Source organism: Balaenoptera ricei, chromosome 1 (assembly GCF_028023285.1).
Source record: "Balaenoptera ricei isolate mBalRic1 chromosome 1, mBalRic1.hap2, whole genome shotgun sequence".
Lineage (NCBI taxonomy): Eukaryota > Metazoa > Chordata > Mammalia > Artiodactyla > Balaenopteridae > Balaenoptera > Balaenoptera ricei.
The window spans coordinates 114,044,782-114,064,933 of NC_082639.1; the positions used below are offsets into that span (position 1 = coordinate 114,044,782).

General features: G+C 53.1%; 1 protein-coding gene and 1 long non-coding RNA gene across 7 annotated transcripts in view; one reads left to right on the plus strand and one right to left on the minus strand.

Moving 5' to 3' along the window:
* Positions 1–1,249: 1,249 nt before the first annotated feature.
* On the plus strand, positions 1,250–6,798 carry LOC132372027 (uncharacterized). Its single transcript, XR_009505071.1, has 3 exons — positions 1,250–1,357; positions 1,558–1,687; positions 6,471–6,798. It is a non-coding gene; the product is annotated as an uncharacterized LOC132372027 (long non-coding RNA).
* MEF2D (myocyte enhancer factor 2D) overlaps positions 6,721–20,152 on the minus strand; it is a 33,906-nt gene continuing 20,474 nt past the window's right edge. For 4 of the 6 annotated variants that reach the window (XM_059933923.1, XM_059933932.1, XM_059933944.1 and 1 more), the window contains 8 exons: positions 19,893–20,103; positions 19,614–19,670; positions 17,778–17,968; positions 17,248–17,268; positions 15,860–15,989; positions 11,732–11,945; positions 10,950–11,256; positions 6,721–10,615 (listed from right to left, as the gene is read on the minus strand). In XM_059933923.1, the coding sequence (XP_059789906.1) occupies positions 10,604–10,615; positions 10,950–11,256; positions 11,732–11,945; positions 15,860–15,989; positions 17,248–17,268; positions 17,778–17,968; positions 19,614–19,670; positions 19,893–20,103 (1,143 nt within the window). In that variant the 3' untranslated portion in view covers positions 6,721–10,603. The remainder of the gene's footprint in view (positions 10,616–10,949; positions 11,257–11,731; positions 11,946–15,859; positions 15,990–17,247; positions 17,269–17,777; positions 17,969–19,613; positions 19,671–19,892; positions 20,104–20,152) is intronic. The other 2 variants (XM_059933953.1, XM_059933964.1) reach the window with 1 other exon arrangement.

Below are 20,152 nucleotides of genomic sequence, written 5' to 3' on the forward strand. Positions count from 1 at the left end.
TCTTTTAGATTATATTTTATACATACAAAAGAATAGTTGTTATATGTGTGTTATAAGATATAATGAATACCCACAAATCTACCATTTAACCCAATAACTAGAACATTACCAAGAGCATCCACTTTTCTTCCCCATCCCATCCCCAAACTCTCTCCAAAGTAACTACTAATAAATTTTGTGTTTATCATTCCTCTGCTTTTCAAAACGTTTTATCATATATACCCAAACAATATATTGTTTAATTTTGCTTGTTTCTGAAATTTATGAAAATGGTCTCAAATACTTGCAGTGTTCTGGGATTTCTTTTATCATTCAATAGTATGTTCCTAAGATTTAGTCAATCCAATTATACATACTCTGAAGCTTCATCTCCTTGACGTAGCCTCTTCAGATCACAAGAGCACAAAGCGATCCTTCCCACTCTGAACGCCTCTAGTAGTCACTGTCTATTTTTAAAATGAGCTGAAATTGTAGCTTCACTTTTCCTATATCTTAAGTGGCATCACCCTAACTAGACATAAACTCCTTGGAAGGCAGGGAGGTGGCTTATCATGGTAGGAGAGCACTGAATGGGCGGCCTGGGTTCCAATTCCGGTGTCACCCTCACAGGCAGTGTCCTCGGCCTGGTTCCTTCCCCTTTCTGAGCCTCCACTTCTTTCTTTACTTTAACAGGAGGGTTTTTGCGAGGAACTCCTGAGACAGCGGATACAACGCGCTTCGTAAACTGCGAATTAATAGTCACGTCACCGTTGGGCCCACAGTTTCCAGAGGCGCCTCTGCACACAGGGCCAGGCCAGTGGCGCTCTGGCTGTGTCTGGGGACGGCCGTGTCACCCGCGAGGGCAGGGACCGGGATTCTTCCTCTCTTCGGGATACTCCAGGAAGCACCATGGCGGGCCGTACTGTTAACGGAGGCTAAACTTCTGTGAAAACTGCCAGCAGGCGGGAGGGCGCTCCCTCCCCTGGAATTGGGCAGGGCGCGAGGCAGTTGTATTCACGCATGCGCATCTCCTCCTTGAGGCCCTGGTGCGACCCAGCCAAAATTGGTTCGCTCCGCTCGGGTTTTTTCCATACAGGGGCTAAAATCTTTTCTGTACGCATGCGTCTTGTGTAGGCTGCGGTTGGCTGATGGTCCCATCCGTCATCGGATGAGCCAATGAAGTGAGCCTCAAGATCCACTTCCCGCCCTTCGGTGGGGAGCCCTGGGAGTGGATTTGGGTCTTTGTCCGCACTCATACCTGTGTGGACCAAGCGGTTGAGAAGGCAGCCTGGGAGCGGGCAGGAAGCTTGCTCACCCGCTGGCGACCGACTGCCTTATTTGCTGTCATAGCGGGGAGGGTGAATGAGAGAGTGAAAGGGTCGGTGTAAAGGGCGCCGGGGTCCCCAGGGGGTCGTTGCTAGTCAGTCATTTGTTGAGCACCCACTGTATGCCAGACGCTGCCCTAGGCAGGCGCTTTGGAACGGTGATCTCTGCTTCCATGGGGGCTTACAGCCTAGTGGGACAGGTTAAACAAGTGCTTTTATTACCTTACACCTCCCTTCTTCCCCTTCGCCTTAGATGGAGATTCTCCTCTTCGCGAATACTAAACCAATTCAAGGTCCCCACCCGACACTGGGTGGCAGCGCTGGGATTGGGCACCAAGGCGCCGAGGCCAGCCTCCGCTTCCAGCCGAGGGCGGTGACTAGGGGTGAGGACTGGCGCTGTGGTCACGTGAGGGCGGAGTTTGGCGGGCGCGTGACCTCCGTGTAGGCGGGGCCCTTCCCCTTCCTCTTCCCCTTTCCCTTCGCTCTTGGGCCCTCGGCGTCGTCACCAGCTTTTATTGGGCACATGGCGGCTGATGCGCAGTAAATGGGAGTGACAATGGGAGTGACTCTGGGAGGCCACACTGCGAAGGCGGGGACCTCAAGCCAAACGAAGTGCCCGAATGAGGCCTAAGAGCTGTAAACAGGTGGAAACGGGGACAAAGCAAAGGGGGGTGGGGTGGGTAAATGCAAGTCAATCCAACTGGAAGCAGTAAAGCCTGGGCTCAAATGAACTATACCTATTTGGGAACTGCGCTGTGGAAAGAACCTGAGAGCCACCTTTTCCTTTTGGGCCTAGGGTTTACCAAATGAAATAGAGTAGGGCACTGGACGTGCCCCCTAGGCGGGCAATGACACTGAATGATTTAAGTTTGCAATCAGAAACAAGCAGTCTGTATTGGCTTAGTAGGAGCCACTTTGGAGCCTGGGGTGGGGTCGCCTTATGTCCCTTTCACATCCGCTTGCTGTTCCTGAAACAAGTTTCCACAATCACAAGGCTGGAAAAGTTAGCCCATGGGACTGAGGGGTGAGTCACAAGAACATGAGCTACAGGGAACTGCTTGGCCTCCTTGGCTGGAACAATCAGATACCACCCTTTGCTTCCCACCTCCCAAGAGTCACCTCTTTGGGGATGGGAGCCCACTGGCTGCTAATTCTTCAGTAAAGTGATAACTAGAAGAAACGGGAATCCACGCTCCTCAGCCCCATTGGATCTGGTACTGGAAAGTAGAGAAGCTGCAGAAAGTTACCACGCCCATGAGGGGAAAAAAACCCTTTGTAGCGCTCAGTTTATGAACTGCACTTTCACATGCATTATCTCATTTTAGTCTGACTGAACACATACTGTGTGCCAGGCACTGAGCCAGACACAAAAATGGGTGAGACAGTGAATTTTTAAGAAGAGCTTTCAGTCCAGTTGTACAGAGAAAATAGAAGCTAGGACCTACAGTTTCAGGTAGAATGAGGTAGGAGCTATAAAAAAGGGGCAGATTCCTAAGACACTTCATAAGAGAAGGATATCATAGCCAGCTGGGTAGGATGGGGGAAATCAGGAAAAGTTTAATGGAGGGAAAGTTGTAGGAGTAAAAGCTTGAATGATAGGAAAGTTTTCAAAGAAATAGGCATGTAGAGCCCTATTTTTTGCCCATAGAACCTCTTACCCAAGTAAGTTAATCTATTTTCATGTCTTTGACAAGTAGCAGTAATAAAAATAATAACAGTGATTGAGCACTTACTATGGATCAGGAATGGTTTCAAGTGATTAATTTGTAACATTTATTTAAATCTCACAGCAACCCATTTTACACATGAAGTGACTGAGTCTTGAAGAAGTTAAGGTGTACTCTCTAGGCTGATGTCTCACAAGTCTTCTCTTGTCTCTGGCCTAGGCATTGGCCTGAGCCCCAGCTTCATTCATCCAGCTGCCTACCAGGTAGTTCCTCTGGAATATCCTCCAGGTATCTGGTAAAGAAGTGTTATCTCTCCTTATCAAAAGAAAACCAGTGACCTCTAGGGTTGCACCGGGTCCACCACACCTGACTGTGCAGTTACCCCTGGGGAGCAAAACACTCCTCTCTACTTTCGATGCCCCAAAGAATGCATCAGTGAGCTTTCCCTTTTTCAAGGTTAGCACAAGCCTTGTGAGTCAAGGGACTTCCCTGGTGGTCCAGTGATTAAGACTCTGCACTTCCACTGCAGGGGGCGTGAGTTCGATCCCTGGTCGGGGAACTAAGATCCCAGATGCGGTACGGCCAAAGAAAACAAGACTAATGAGTCAAGCAGGCCTTTAATGAAGTTAGGAGATCACAGATAAATACATATCTGGTTCTTCTGATCTATACAACTCAAACTCTTATGCAGCTTGGGGCCCTTTATGAGTCTCTCCTTGCCCCGCCCTCCAGCCTTTTTCCATGGTCCTTGGAGTTCCCATGTCCCAAGGACGACGACTTCACAGGTGACCAACACTATGAATGGCTTCCCTCTTCATAAAAACCTTCTCTCTACCCATGGGGTGACCTCATCCTGCTGGCCTGGACAGGATGACCATCTGTCAATACCATACGAGGGCTTCCACGTACACCTCCAACTCAGTTCATCTGAAACGAAACTCATCTCCTTCGGACGTACCTGGTGGCCTTGTCTGGCGCCACAGCACCACCATCCAGTCAGTAGTACAAGCATGAGTTTGAGAGTCGTTGACTCGCCTCCCTTTCCTTCGTCCTCTACCCTCACCAGGCAGTTTCCAAGTCCTGTTATTCTACCTCTTAAGTATTTACTAAATTCATCCTCTCACTTGCAAAGGACCCTGACTGGACCTCAATTCTGCCTGCCTTCCAACTGGTTCTCAGCATTACTGTCTGAGGGAGCTTATACTGGCAGGAAGCTTTCTGAAGTGCAAATCTGATCAAGTCCCTCCTCTATTTAAAATCCGTTGATGACCAAATATCTCCTGCAGAATAAAATCCAAATTATGGCAATCAAGGCCCTTCACAGTGAGGTTTCCGCCTACCTCTTCAGCTTTCTCTGCTAGACCTTTGGCCCATACCACAGTATTTGATTTCCTGAATGCACCATTTTCTCTCCATACTTTACACACTATTCCGGCTACCAGGAATGACTTCCCTGCCCTCATTTGTACATGTCTTCCAAATCCAGCTCAAATACCTCCCCCTAAGTAGCCTCCCCTGATCTGTACTGGCTCGGATTTCGGTGTGCCTCCTCCTCTGATCCCACAGCCCACTTACAGCCTTCCTACATGTCATTTAATGCAGCCTGCTGACTCAAGTGTTAACTGTTGCTTCACTTCTCTCTTGTCCCCGCTTAACTGTGAGTTGAGAGGCAGGAGCTGTCTTGTTCCTCTCTATATCTCCAATACCTAACAAAGAGTTTCACACACAGCAGGTGCTTAATAAATGTTTGTTGCATTTAAGACAGGAGGATGGCATGACTGAAGACTCAAAGGGTCTGTCAAGGAATGGACTGTACTGCATGGTTGCCCTAGTGGCCAAGGGATGTGCAGTGGAGTTGCATGGACTACGCCTGGAAAAGAGGTTGTGTCAGTTCCTTGAAGGCCCTGGGAGCCCTGCCCAGGAGTTTGGGCTTATTTGGTGGGCAGTAGAGAACCATGAGGTGCTGGCTGATCAGTGCTGTGCCAAAGATGGGAGGATGGATTAGAGAAGGCGAAGGCTTGGGTTAGAGAAAACAGGTAGCTATTAGCTCTGTCTTACAGTTGATGAAACAGTGGCTTGGGCAGATGGTGACTACCCAAGGCCACACAGCTGGTAAGCAACGGAACTAGGAGTTGAACAAGTTCTGGACTATGCCAAGTCCAGAGATCTTTATACCACACCACAGCGGGTATGCAGTAGATGGGGCTTCAAGGTTGTCCCAATGTGAATGGATACTCCATTAATCAGGATAGGATAGGTTATATTGCAGACACAATTCTGAAATCTCTGTGGCTTAACATAACACACTTATTTGCCATTCACACAAAGTCCACTGTGGCGCTGGACATCACCTTAAGGCAGCTTAGCCATCCAGGCTGCTTTGACATGCTTCCACAGTTGCCACGATAGGGAAAGAGCACTTGGAGAATCACATACCAGCTTGATTTTGGAAGTGACACACATTACTTCCAGTACGGTCCACTGGCCAGAACTAGTCTGATGACCTCACTTGACTACACAGGGACTGGGAAATACAATCTTCTATGTGTCCAGGAAGCGGAAGAGGGCAGGAGATATTTGTGGGCAATAGTAATGCCTACCCAGGACATCAGGAGCCGATGCCTATAGAGAAGGAGGGGTGAGGCCAAACAGTCTTGAGTGTATGAGATGTGCAAAGGAGAGAGGTTTTGCTCAGGATTTGTGTTAGGTCAAGGCTGTTCTAGTCACAGGCAGCCAGCAGGGGAACCTCATCCGGAGGATAGTACCTTCTTAACCCTTTCCTGCTCAGCATCTTTCACCTCTGCTCCAGCTGAGGGAGAAGTGAAGCAAAATCTGTAATGACCCTGAGAGGGAGGCGGGACTGGTACAGATGACCGCAGTTTTCAGATGCGGAACCCAAGGAATGAAGACATTCTGTGATGTGCCTGCACATGCAGCAACCAAAGCATTAAAACCACGGTTTGTGGATTTTAGGCATTTGCAGGCCTGTCGCCACCATCCTATGTGGGCCCTTCATACTCCATCTCTGCCTCTGCAGCACCTAGCATGGGCCTAGTATAGAGGAGTGGCCAAACCCTGTTAGTAGTGAGCCAGGCCCTCCCTATGCACTTCCCTCCAGAGCCCCTGCATCTGCCCTACAGCATAGCTGTGCAGGGCACACGGCTACGGGAGCAAGAGCCACCAGCCCCTGCCAAACCTCTGCAGAAAGGCACCAGGTGGGGAAGCCCTTTGGGGTATGTGAGGAGGGCAGGGAGAGGCTCCTGGCACTGTTAGACGGTGCTTCAAAAGGGAGGGGTAGGGCAGCTGCCCCTTCGGGAGGGAACTCTGTGGGGACCGTGAAGGTGGAATCCATCTGTGCCTAACATAGTGCCTGGGCAAGTTTCTGCTGTGGAAAAGTTTTCCGTAGCTGAAGGTCCTCTATCACACTCCTCCTCCTCCACGCACACTCCATCTGTTCCTGACCTGGCCTTGAGTGGTATTTGTTTTTCTTGTGTCCCAGGATCCCTCCTCTGGCTTCTAACCAGACAACCCTCCTGAGTCCTGGGGCTGCTTCTGCTTCTGACAGAGCACCTGGAAGAAATTCTCACCTGAAAACCCCACCTCAGACATCTCGAGTGTCCGCCCGGCAGGCTAACCGCCCTTCTTTCCTGCTGAGGTGGAGCTCTGGACTCCCACCCTGGCAGGGCCACACGATCCTTCCTTCCCCTCCTCAGCCGACCGCACCAAAGAAACCAGAACCCAGGCCGAAGTATCAGAAACGTGTATTCTTTTTCTTTTAATAGTAAACCTCTTTACAACAAATATAGTGAAAGAGTTTTCAAACAAAACTCATAAGAATCTCGAGGACTTTGTCTTTTCTTATTGTGTAGAATACTAAGAAAGCATCACCATACAGCACAAAAAGAAATATTGAAAACAAATCAACAGTCACACACTTGGACTCGCCCTCCCCAGGACCCAGGATGAGCCCTAGGAGTGTGGGTGATTGTCGGGTTTGAGGATGGGGCACCTCCGGGCCTGTCTCCCCTCCCTCTCCCTCCCCCCTTCCCTCTGGGACTTGAATGGGGAAGACAAGAGAGAATCCAGGTTCTCCATATAACACTCCAGCCCCCCTCCCCCCCTACGAATCCCATTCCTTCTACCAACTGCTTAGGGGATGGAGAGGCGGCAAGAGGGGAGATGAAGCGTTCCCAGGCTCCATGTCTCCTCCCCTCCGTGAAAGCCTAATTTCACCCCCCACCCCACCCCAGGGGATTCCAAAGAGTCAGTTAAAAATATATATAGATATTTCTAGATACACTTTTACATCATTTCTGTCTCTCCAAACAAATAAATAATCAGCAAGAGAAGGTGCATTACTTCCTTCCTGTCCAAGGTGGGAAGGGCTTGATAAGGGTCAGGGGTCAGTCTCGCTGCATTGAGTGCACTGCTGGGGGGAGGGGAAATGGTGTGTTCCACTGGGGGGTGTGTATGTGTGGGAGGTCCTCTTGCCCACTATCCCTGAAAGCTGTGGGAAACCTGGGGAGTGGAGGGGCATTGGATGACTCCAGTGATTACTTTGGCAAATGCCCAGTTCTTCGGAGGAAGGAGTGGGTGGAGGCAAATTTGGCTTGTGAGAGGAAGAAGAAATGAAGTCCCCACTTGAGGTCTGGGTTCCCAGAGACCCATTCATCAGGCCGGCCAGGGGCCCCTACCCCGAAGAGAAACCTCGGGATACTGAATTGCAGAAATGTCACATATTCATTCACAGATCACCCCCTGCCCCCAGGGATAGAGAGAAAAGGACACACACACATCCACACATGGTAATCAAAAGCCAGGTTTGCCATTACAAGGCAGAGGGCAAAACTGGTGAATATTGCACCGTGAACTGCAGGGGCCCTCACCCCGACCCCATGTTTAATGGTGGCCAAGCCCAGCCTAGAAAGGTGGGCAGACTGATGGCGGGAATAGCCTGAGAAGGGAAGGCCAGTCATTCAACGTTTATTGAGCACCTATCATTCACCTTTCACCCAATCAGCATTTGTTGAGCGCTGGCTATGTGCCAGGCACTGGGCAAGGCTCTGGGGATGCATGCATACATGCACAAGACTACACCCTGGCTTCTTTCAAGGTCCTGATCAAGCCTCATCGATTCTTGACACTCCCTCTAGGAACGTGCAGGAAGACTGAGCATGCTGTGTGCCCAATCAGCAGTTGGGGGGTAAGCTGTAAGGAAGGATCACAGCCCAGGTGAGCAAAAAGCTGCAGAGAGGAAGAGGAACTTGAGTATCATCCTGAAAGCAGGAGGGGGTGTGGGGGGAAGAGGGTACTCCAAGAAAGGGAGCTGGGTATAAAGGCCTGGGCACTGGGTGAACAACTGTGCGTGGAGCTGCGGGAGAGGTAGGGCTATAGGGAGAAGCCAAGAGGGCCAAGTGCCAGATCCCCAAGTGAAGTATAAACATATTAGAGCTGAGGGTAAGAACAGGGGATGCAGCAGGGAAGAAGAGAGTGGGGCTCAGGAAGGAGGGTCATAGAGCTGGAAGCCAGGGCTGTGTGGCTGCAAGAAGAGCCATCTGTCCCTCTGTAAACACACACTCAGGCACACACACACACACAGAGGCACACATCCTCAGAGCTCAGTTCACACAGATTCACACACACATGCCCAGACGGGCTCAGACACACATAAAGGTACACCCATGCAACCATACACACACACACATAAATACAAAGGAACACTCAGACACATAAATACCAGATGCCCTCATAAACACACTCGGGTACCTGTGCGGTCACACGCACCCCTCTGCTCTGGTTTCCTTCCCTGCATCAAGTGTCGGAATACTGCAAGCGGCTGGATCGTAGAGGCAGGCAGAGTGTCTGTCGCCTACCACATAAACCAGGCCTTGTCTAACTCTACTTTCCCACCAGGATGAAACCCCAAGGGAGCACTGCACCCCTTGGGCAGAGGGGCTGGGCTTCTTATGTGAAGGAGTGGGGCAGGCCCCAGTCTGCCTGCCCATGTCACCCCAGGACAGGCCCCTTAGGGCAAGGGGTAGTGGTGGATTGCGGGCCGGGGGCCTGCCCCCTCCAGTTTGATCTGTGATCCAGCCTGGGGTCTCAGGACCCCACGCTTTGGCTGCCCCCACTGGGAAGGCAGTAGAGAGGGCGGACTTGGGGGCGGGGAGGGGAGCAAGAACAACAGCAGAAAAATCTCATCTGTACAGTACGGGCCGTTTGAGTCATTATTATTACAATATACTTTGACAAAAATAGAATCTCATTTCATATCAATACAACAACAACAAAAAAAAACAGTTTCCTGGACTGTTACACTGCTAACGTTTTCCAAAGGTTGCTATTTACAATTACAGTAGCCAAGACAGAAGGTGGGATGCGGCCTGGGGGTGGTGGGACAGGAGGTAGCGAGACAATGAGGGCGCCAAGAGCAGGGAGGTGGGGTCAGGAGCGGAAGGAGTTGGGAGGAGGGCTGGGGAGAGGGGCCAAGGAGGAAAGAAGGGAGGCAGGCCTTTTGCGGACCTTCTCCATCCCCTCTCCCACCTTCACACACCACCCCAGTGTCCACTCCTCTGGGTATGTGTACGTGCAAGGAAGAGCAAGTCCCCTCACTCACGCTAGTCCCTGGATGCAAGGGTTTCCAGTCCTCAGGCACCCCGGGGTGCCTGAGGCCGTCTCCTGCTGAGCCACCTCACTCTCCCCAGTTCTCCCTGCGCTTTGTGGCCAGCTTTACAGGGCTGGTGTCAACTGAGGGATGGGGAGCTATTGCACTGTGTATCTTAGAGAAAGTGCTGGGGAAGGGAGGGGGCCCCCAATTCACCCCCTGCCCCAGCCCTTCTGCCCCTCCTCAGCCCTCTCCTCATGGCTCTCTGTCTTTCTCTCCAACTGTGCTTCATAGGGGCCCTACCTCAAGCCCCTCCCCCTCCAGCCTCGATTCCCAGGCAGCCTTCCCAGCCCCAAACCTCAGCCAGCACCCGCACACCCTGGAGGTGCAGATCACACAATAACCAGTTGAGAGTGTGTGGTGTGTGTGCAGGGGCCTCTGGGGCCCAGGCTTGGGTATGCTGCCCCATGTGCCTGTGGCCATAGGAACAGCCGAGAAGCAGAGACCTTCTTCAGAACCTCTGCCTCACTTTCCCCCTGAAACACAAAATCACCCATGAGGCCGACTTCGGGGTTTCAGTCTATTGTAAGGGGTTTTTGTTGTTTGGTAGTTTTTGGTTATTTCCCTCTGTCTGGGGGATGGGGTGGGAGGGCCCCGCATGCAGGGCTCGGCACCTGTCCTTTCCCAAGGCCTATCGGGCCCCCCACCCCCTCCTGCAGCATATGTGTACAACGTGCAAAGTGTCCCCCCCTTCCCGCAAAAAAGAGCCTCCCAGCCAGTGAAACTGGTGGGGGGTGCAGAAAGAGGGGATGGGAGCATCCCCCTCTCCAAAGCGAGAATCCAAATTAAAAAAAATATAATAATAATAATAATATAATAATAATTATACACAAATGTAACCGTCAACAGGACACGGAGCACAAGAAAGGAAGTGGGGGTCGAGCGGGAGGAGCCCAGGACAGGGAGGGGTGGGCGGTGAGATTGTCAACTCTTCATCAGGGAGGCTGAGAGGAGGGGAGTGGGAACCGTCACTTTAATGTCTGTGAAGAGAGGAGATGGAGAAGGGGGTGTGAGGGCGTGGCCCAGGCTACGGGGTATGTGCCCCCCACGTCCCTCTCCCAGTAGGGCCAGGATTCTAGTGGCAGGGCCAGCTCTGAGGGGAGGAAGTCATCGAGCAGAAGGACTGATGCTGGAGGGACGGGAGATGGGCCCTTGGTGGGGGTGAAAGGGTGTCGGTGCTGCCCCATAAGGGCTGATGGAAGGGCTAGCTGGCCACAGGGCCTCTTAGGTGGGAGCTGAGACAGGCTGGGGGCATATGGGCCAGTCCCTGGGTGTAGCAGACAACGGCAGACCGGAGGGGTGATGCTACAGTACCCAAGTATCGAGCCGCATCCTCTTCACAGCTGAGCCCTCAGCCTCAGGCTCTGGGGCTGGGCGCAGCAGGCCCAGTGTGGGCCCGAAGTCTCCCCGTCCATCATCCCGGTCCCCCGTCTCATAGGAGGCCCCAGCCGGGCTGCTGAGACTGTCGCCAGGCTCAGGGCGGGTAGCCGGAAACACAGCTGGAGGGGGAGGCGCAGGGCTGCGCTCACGGCTTGGGGACACTGGTTCCGACTTGATGCTGATGTGGGGGTGGGTGGTGACCGTGAGGGCAGCACCCACGTGGGGCAAGGGGCTGCCGGGGCTGGAGACAGGCAGTGGGCATGGAGTACAAGGGACAGAAATAGAGGAGGTGAGGGACAGAAAAAGTGATGGGAGGTCACACGACAGGGAGTGAGAGAGGACAGGAAGTGAGAGGATGGGGGTTGGGGGTGGGGTGAGGCAAGTGGATGGAGACAGAGGCAGCAGGAGAGAGAGAGGGCCAAGTGAAGGGAAAAGAAGGAAAAGAAGTCACATGAGTTGTCTTTCCATCCCATGTCGTCTTCTGCAGAGCTGGGAGGGCCCCACACCCCACCCCAACCCCGGGCTGGCTCGGGGAAAGGCTCAGGATGGCTCTCCCAGGCCTCAACAGGGGACTCCAGGGCTGCCACTCAGTGGCTTACGTGCTGTCCAATGATGACAGACAACCTCAAAGGGATCTCAGCTCTCAAGAGGCCCCTCCTCTTCCCACCCCTCAGCTCCCCCTTCCCCAACACTGGCGGGGCATCCCCGGGACTCACATTAGGTTGCTGAGGGACACGGGGACCAGGTGGGGCTGCTGCTGAGGTGGCGGCTGGGGCTGCTGGGGCGGCTGGGGCTGCGGCTGCGGCTGGGGCTGCGGCGGCTGCTGCGGCTGCGGCGGCTGCTGCCAGGCGGTGACACTGCCTAGCGACAGCCCCCCAGGCGAACTGAAGGCCGGTAAGGAGGAGAGCTCTGCACTGGTCAACTGGTAATCTGCACGGGGTGGGGAAGAAGGTGCGGGTGAGCTTCTTGCAGTGGGAGAGAGGACCGAGGCTCCCATGGGGGAGCCGCCTGCAGGACTATCAGGATGGGGGGAGTTGTTAACGACAGATGTGAATAATCAAGTAAGCCCATACAAATTCAGTGAAGATGGCACTCAAAAAAACGTAAATCTGAATAACCACGAGGTGCTGTCTTTTAACAGGATGCAAAGAGAGGTCGTTTTTTAAAATAGTGTTTAACTTTTTTTTTTTTTTAAACCATGTGTAGGTATCACTTTTAGAATGTCAATTTTAAAAAAGAAGACGAGGGACTTCCCTGGTGGTGCAGTGGTTACACGGGGTCGAGCCCTGGTCCGGGAAGATCCCACATGCCGCGGAGCAACTAAGCCCGTGCGCCACAACTACTGAGCCTGCGCTCTAGAGCCCGCGCGCCACAACTACTGAAGCCCGTGCGCCTAGATCCCATGCTCCGCAGCAAGAGAAGCCACCACGATGAGAAGCCCGCGCACTGCAACAAAGAGTAGCCCCCGCTTGCCGCAACTAGAGAAAGCCCATGCGCGGTAGCGAAGACCCAAAGCAGCCAAAATTAAAAATATAAATAAATAAATTTTAAAAAAATAAAAAAGAAGGGGAAAAAAGGTAGGTAGGGAAGGTCTAGTATATGTCTAATTGTCATCTCTTCAACTGCCAAGTCTTCAAGAACCTTTCTGAGATTAGAGGGGAATGGTGGGAAATGCTAGGTGAATGGCGCATCTGAAGCAAATGACTGTAACTACCATTCCACCTTCCTCAAAGTCCCTGAGTCTCCTGAAGACTGTCAACACATAAAACAGGCAGAAATAGGTAGCAGCAAGCGTTCGGGCTGCTGTGCCCACAAACACAGAGGACGCACGTCTGCCACCCAGAAGGGCCTACAAGAGCAGAGGGGCTGTGAGTGAAACAGGCCTGCGGTGCAACTGGCCAAGGTTCTGGCGGATTTCCCCATGAGGTGGCACTTGTTGTTTTCCAAAATTTCTGTCTTAATGAAGAAACTGTGATGTTTGCACTGTCACAGAACAAACAGAACCATGAAATGTTTCACAATTTACACAGCTCTGTTATGTTTCATGCCGCAGCCTGTTTGGGACAGTTTAGAAAACGCCTTCCCTGAGGAACACAGGCCGACTGCACCGTGGTGTGATGAGGAGGGCACACCCGCCAGTCTTCCCAACGCTACACCACGTGGCTCCTACGTGAGGGGCCATTTGCTCCAGCCCTCTGTCTTTACGCAGGGAAGACAGGATTATCTGTGCAACAGAACAGTAAGGTGAAGGGCACGAGCGATGGGGTCAAAACTCCTGGCCACCTCCACTTACAGTCCATGCGACCTTCGGCGAGTTACTTAGTCTGTCCATAAACTGGAGGCAATAATCCTGCCTGCATCACTCAGCTGCTATGAGGACTGAGCACGTTAATACACATGAAGTATGTAGAACAGTGTCTGGCACATGATAAATAATCAAAAGATTTACCTGCTGTTATTATTAATTTACAAATGAGGCGGCTGCAGCCTCAAGTTTGAGGAACTCTCCCCAGGTCACAGAGAAAGCCAATGGCAGAGCTAAGACAAGACCCCAGGCTTCTTTATTACCTTTAAATCTCACTCTATAGATGGTCCACGCTTGCCTCTGGTCTCATAACAATGTTAATTAGCCAGGAGTTTTGAGATGCTTACATTTAAAAAGCAGACCAAGGGCAGACAGGGGCCCCTACGACCAACTATTTACAACATTCATTTTACAACAAGGAAACCAACCCTGAACAGTGCAGTGTCCCCCAGCCAGTGAACGGTAGGGACTCAAACCCCAGTCCTGCACTTTCCCACCACACTCCAGCCCTGTCTACCTGGAGATTTGGCTCCCCAGCAGGCCCCCGGTCTGCTCCTAGAGCGACCACAGCCAGACCTCTGCAGCCAGTGTCAACAAGGGGCCAGGTGCGTCCCTTATCCATGATATTAGCACAGGCAGATCACCCCCAGCCGGAACTTGGATGGGGGCCAAGCACTGTAAACAGTGAACAACTAAACAGCAATGTGTTCATTGGGGATTTGTTTATATATGTAGGGTCACCTGAAAACACCTGCTGTTTAAACCGAGGCCTGCTTAACTACTCCTGCAGCAAGAGGAACTGGAGCCCTTGGTTTCTGAGAGGATGTGAGAAAGCCCAAACACTTCCCAGCAGGGCTCCAACGGCAGGCCCAGGGTCAGAATCTGCTTTCACACCAGAGTGACAAATAGAGTCTGAAGTCTGGCCTTGCTGAGCGCCTGTCCCAGGTTCACTGACACCCACTAACCTGCCTCCTGCTTCACAGAGACTGGTGGAGGACCTGAGAAGATGGCAGGAAACCACCACCATGGGATTCCCAAATAAACAGCAGCTCCTGAAAAGTGGCCTGTGCTGCCCTCTACCAACCGCCCCCACTGGCAGGGCTAGAAGGGCCTCAGAGACTTCCTGTCCCCCCACAACTCAGAGATGAGAACTCCTACTGGCCCCCGAAGGTGCGGCCATCTGAAGCGGTCCTCTCTGAAGCTGCCCAAGGACATGATAACTTGGGAGTGGGTACACACATGGGAGCACACACAAGGGACGAGGGACTTCACAAGACACCCAGGTGATAAAATCTGGACACCGACCCACATGCCAGGGTCTGGCCTCTCAACACGAGGCAGTTCCTCCAGCTCTCTTACCTGCCCTGAAGGGCTTTCCCACACACAGGGTTGGGTTCTGGATTTTTACACACATGGAACAGGTGGGATTTTGTAGGTATTTGTACTGGTGTCTGGGACCTACCTAGCATGGTTCAACTCTGGAATGTGGGCTTGGGGAGTGGGGAGAAGTTTAGGGGTCTTTTGGTCTAGTCTGATCTCACCACAGAACAGCCCTGATGCAAGCCATTCACAGGTGAGAAAAGCTGGGGAACATCAGAAGCCTCTTCAGTGGGAGAAACAGACCAGGTTCCCAGCCACATCGATGCTCTGAAACAAGGTGACAAGGCATTTCCGCACTGGGAAGTCCTTCCTGACACAGCAGCTTGGAATGCAGGCAAGAATGGTTGAAAATGTCACAGACTGTTCCTGGGAGGGTGTGAGTGGGTGACAGAGGCCAGGACAGCCCTGGGGACCCAGGACGGCCCAAGCACTGGGTGTCCTTTCTGAATTTTTCTACCCAGAGGTCTCTCCCATGTCTCCAAGTGACTCTTCACCTTCAGATCCCCTCCCCGACTTTCATCAGACCTCCTCCTCCCTTTCCCCCTCGTCATTCGACCAAGCCAACATCAGGGTGAGAGATCCCCTTCTTCCTCCTCCGCCCCGCCCCGGAGTCCCTACTTGGCTTTCCCAGAAAGCTGGATAAATCTTCCTGACCATGCTTCCTCTCGGGCCTCCTCAGCCTCCCTGTCTCTCTCTGTCTTTGTCTCTCCCTCATTCCTTCATTCTTCTCCTCCAGGAAGCCTTGCTGACCTCGGCATGCTCCCCTCCCCACTCCCCGACCCTGGTCAGCCCGAGTCACCCAGCTGCTCAACCCACCTCAGATGGGAGCTCCCCAAGGACAGGGCTTTCCTTCTCCATTAGGTCCTATTTAAAAATAAGGGATACTCATACCCACTTAAATTTGATTTTCAGACAAAACAATGAATAATTTTTGCACAAGTATGTCTTTGAGACAGTTCCAGTAACACCATCACCATGTGAATGGCATCCGATGTTACTATTTGCTAAATCTGGCAACCTTAATTAGGTAGGGGCTACCCCAAATCAATGGCCCTCCTCAGATTGGGGCATCCCCCAGAGAATACCTCATGTTCCTTCTCTGGTCCCTCCTGTGCCCCAAGGCCAAGTGCACACAGCTACACGTCACGTGAACACTCACCTGTATTGTAGGCGGTGGGCATGGAAGAGAAGGGGAGGCCCTGGCTGAGTAAACTCGGTGTTGCCACGGAAACCACTGGGGTGGTGAGCGAGTGGGTAGACTGGGAGACCCCAAGGCGCTGGGCATTGTTCTGCAGGAGAAAACAGTCTGTCAAGAGGTGGCAAATGGGAGGGCTGCTTTACCCAGGCCCCCCATTCCAAGGACAAGCTGGGGTCCCTGAATCTCGAGGCCCAGGAGGGATGCCTTAGCATGGAGGCCCCGCAGATACACAAACACACACTGGTGCATTCACAGAGACACGGAGATCCATGGAGAGAGACATGCACACACAGATTCACTGACGCCTACACACATGCGAAAAGGAAGGCACATATGCTGGCCCTGTGGCCCCAACACCAGCCATGGGCCCTGTCTCCATTCTTCTCCTGGTTAGTCCCCCTAGAGTCTACCCTCCACCCGTCACACTGCAGCACACGCCCTGGTAGAAGTGTGCTAGCATCTGTGAGGGGAATGCAGGGCTTGGCGTGGCGTGTGCCTGCGTGTACGCACACACGTGTGTAGGGCTGTCAGCTCCATCTGCCGCTGAGTCACTTGTTTATTCCAACTCCACGCTGGGGCCGTAACTGCCGCCGTGTTGGCCGCCAAAGCCTGCCTGCCTTTTCCAGCCTCTCTGGCCTCCCGTCAGGGAGTTCGGGAGGGAGGAGCCCCCGCCCCACTCCTGGCTGAGGGTGAGTATGTAAGCGTGCATATGTGTGACAGAGGAAGAGCGCTGCGTATGCCTCTGAGTGTCTGTAAGACAGGCTGCGTGCAGGAGGGAGCACCAGGAGACAGAGGGAAGCAGGGAAGCCCCCGACCAAGGACAACTCTGGTCTTGCCTTGGGCCTCAGCTTTCCCTAGAAAACCGATTTTCCTGTCTGGCTGGCATCCCTCCTAAGGAGGTCTCTGTCCTGGGTGGGCATGAGTAGAGTCAGAGGGCAAGCGCAGTCCAACCCTCAGTCCAAGGGCCTAATCCAGGCACCCTTGGATACACTGAGATGGGACCTCTGAGGCCTGAGGCAGGCCCACTCCACTGGCGCACGTGTGCGTGCACGCGCACACATACACACACACAAAGGTGTGTCTGCATGAATGCAACATCCCATGAAAACATCCACGGACACTCAGGTACATACACATGCATATGAGCCCCTCGCCCCCACCCCGTTCATCTCTGCATCCCACTTGGCACTGAGCATAGCTCTTGGCAAATAACCAGATAAACAAACACCACACACTACACACACAGGCGAAAGGACAAAGGCACACACATACTCCATGCTGGGGGACCGCAGAGCAATGGGCTAACCCAGAATTTAAAGCCACAGCAAACATCTCATAGCCTCACTTACCAGATCTAAATGGTCCTCAGTCTGGGAGCAGAAATAAAACCAAGGGGATGGTTCAGAGTCTGGCCCCTGCCCTCCCCTCACGCCCCTGCCCCCACAGCCGTCTACCTCTTTGCATCGGAGCAGGATGGCTCTCCAGCCTAGAAGGGCAGGGCTCTTCACTGTCCTGACTGATTTCCAGAAGATGCTATATCCCAATGCCCACCAGTTAGGAAATCCTCACAGTCTAATCCTCATCCCTCTGCTGTAGAGGCAAATCCCTCTGATCATCCTCCTATCATCATCACGGAACCTTCTCTCCCACCTCCTGTCCCTTTTTACTGCCCTTGAGACCGGTACTTCTGTGTTCCAACCTCTTGTAAGGCCCTTCGGGAAGGAAGAGCTCATAAAAAGCCACGATTCCACGATCTCTCTAGGGAAGTCCTAACTGCTGGTTATCTCTCCTGCTAGAAGTCGGCTCTGTCCTCCCACCCTACTGCTCCCCACTCTCCCATTCCCCAGCCCCTGGCCCTCGGTCCAGACACCCCACTCACCAAATGATGCATTAACCCCTTTCCTCCCTGGGAAGTGATGACCCTCAGGTCAGGCTTGCGGCTGGGGGCTCCAAGCTGGGCGCTGTGGGTGGGTGGGGGCGGAGACTTGGCAGGGATGACCTTGTTTAGGCTGTTGCCGTTGGCCACGGGGAGGAGGCCAGGGGAAGCCCGGGCACTGACGTAGCCGTTCCCTGGAAAGGTGAAGAGATGAGGGTAAAAGGAAAAACATGGACCCACCACTTAGCCCTGTTAACTGCTCCCAAACCAATACTCCTGTCACCCAGAACTTCTCAAAGCCATGTTCAGACTTTGACTGGCTACTGAGTTCTCTAATTTTCCCCTAAAACCACCCTGTCTTGGGAGTAAGGGGAGAACACTCCTTACTCCTCAATCATTGGGTTCATCCCCCTGCCTCTAAGCTACATGTGATGGGACTGGGTAGTAGGAGCTGGTCTCCAACGACAGGAAGTCCAGCACCTGCCCCCAACTGGGCCCATAATGACGCAGGTTGGAGAAGGGTGGCAGCCTGGAAGTTGAGACTCAGTGTGGATCCTGGTCACGAGGGCAAATCAACCACTCAGACTGCTCCCCTCGCCTTGAGCTCGGGATGCTGTGATTTGGATAAGCACATGACAAGATGCCTGTAGCTCTGGGAAAAAGACGAGCCATGCACTTGCAGTGCTGCTGTTACTGGAACTGGGGGACTGATGACATAGCTGCCACCAAAATTCGACTGCTGATAACAAGCAGAATAACCATCTTTTACATTTGTTCCACACTCCATAACCAACACAGGGCCGTCACACGCGTATCATCGTATTTATCCTCACACTAACCCTGCAAGACGGACAGGACATGTATCATTAGCCCTATTTACAGACGAGGAAACACCTGCCAACCGCTGGTTGGGAGAGGTGCGATGACTTCTCCAGGGCCACACAACCACTTTCTACGTGTTGTGCTTGAGGGCCTAGAAGTATCACCGTTCCCTTAAGGTCTGCAGGCACTTCTCTGGCCCTTTCCTTGGAGAGGGAGGGGTATTCACCCATTCCCCCTATTTCCTGCCCCCGTACACAACTGCTGCCAAGGAGGTAGTACATGGTTCCTGGGGCCAAGCTGGGGGACTCTAAAACCCAGAGATGTGGGGGTGCCCAATGTCAGAAGTATCACCTCGCCCTCTGCCCTGAGAGCACACTGCTTCCCTGGAAGCGTGTGGTTGCCTCCATCCCAGTTCCCGGATCACTCCGGGAATGGCAGGAATGTTGGGGTGACGTCAATGGTGACATTCGAAGTCATAGTCACCAGCCGGACAACGGCACAGGGCAGGAGGGGCTGTCAGCTGCTGGCGGGGCAGGGTGGCATGGAGCGAGCAGCCTTTCTTCTGTGGTTTACAGACGTGTGCTTACAAGTGCACATCTAACGTCTGGATAGTTCCATGAGAGTGAGAAAATGTCCGTACGTGTGTAAGTGCGCGTGAGTCTGTGCCTCTTATCTGTCGCCAATGTCAGATATTCCTATCTTCCAGATCCCAACCAGACGCCCCCCCCCCCCACTGAAGTGGAAAAATCTGGAACCTTTCCTCCAACTAGAAATGTTGGTCAGTTCTCAGAGTTTGCCCAGAATTCCCTGAGCCTACATCTTTGCCAATCATCCACACCAATCACTGCTACAGACAAAAAAATCCAGGGGCTTAAAAATCCTCAGACACTACATCCAGCTCAGGCCCTGGGATCTTCCTCTCCCCTAATCTAGGTCCCTCTCGGTCCCTGGAACACCTGAGGCCACCGAGCAGGCAGACCCTGGCGCTCCCCCAGGCAGAAGGGCAGCTTTACTCACCGACTGGGCTGGGGCAGGCTCCGTTAGCACTGTTGAGGTCTCCCCCCAGCATGGCCCCTGGAGGAAAAAGAGAACCATAAGCCGACAGGACACCCTCTTCCAGAGTGAGTCCTGGGAACTGGACTCACTGGGAGCCACAGTCCTTTCCCTCTGGAACCACACACACACATGGGAGAGTGCTGTGGTGGGTGAAGGGAAATAGTCACTGTGGAAAACGGAATCCCAAAGTCTCACCACACCTCACTGCCACGTCACCTACCCACCTATCAGATCACTTACCTGCGCTGGCTGGCCGCTGAGGCAGGCCAGGAGATACACTGTTCCTCTGTAGTGCTGGCTGCTGGGGGGACAGGAGCCGTGGGTCCGTGAGGGATGACGTCACCAGGGAAGGGGTGACCAGGGAGCCGCTGGGATTGCTGAACTGCAGTGAGCTCTGATTGGACACGGGCACCGTGACGGGCATGGCAAAGTTGGGGGCCGGGACAGCTGACTAGACAGAAGATGGAGAGGCAGGGTCAGGCCAGGGTGACCCCTTACCC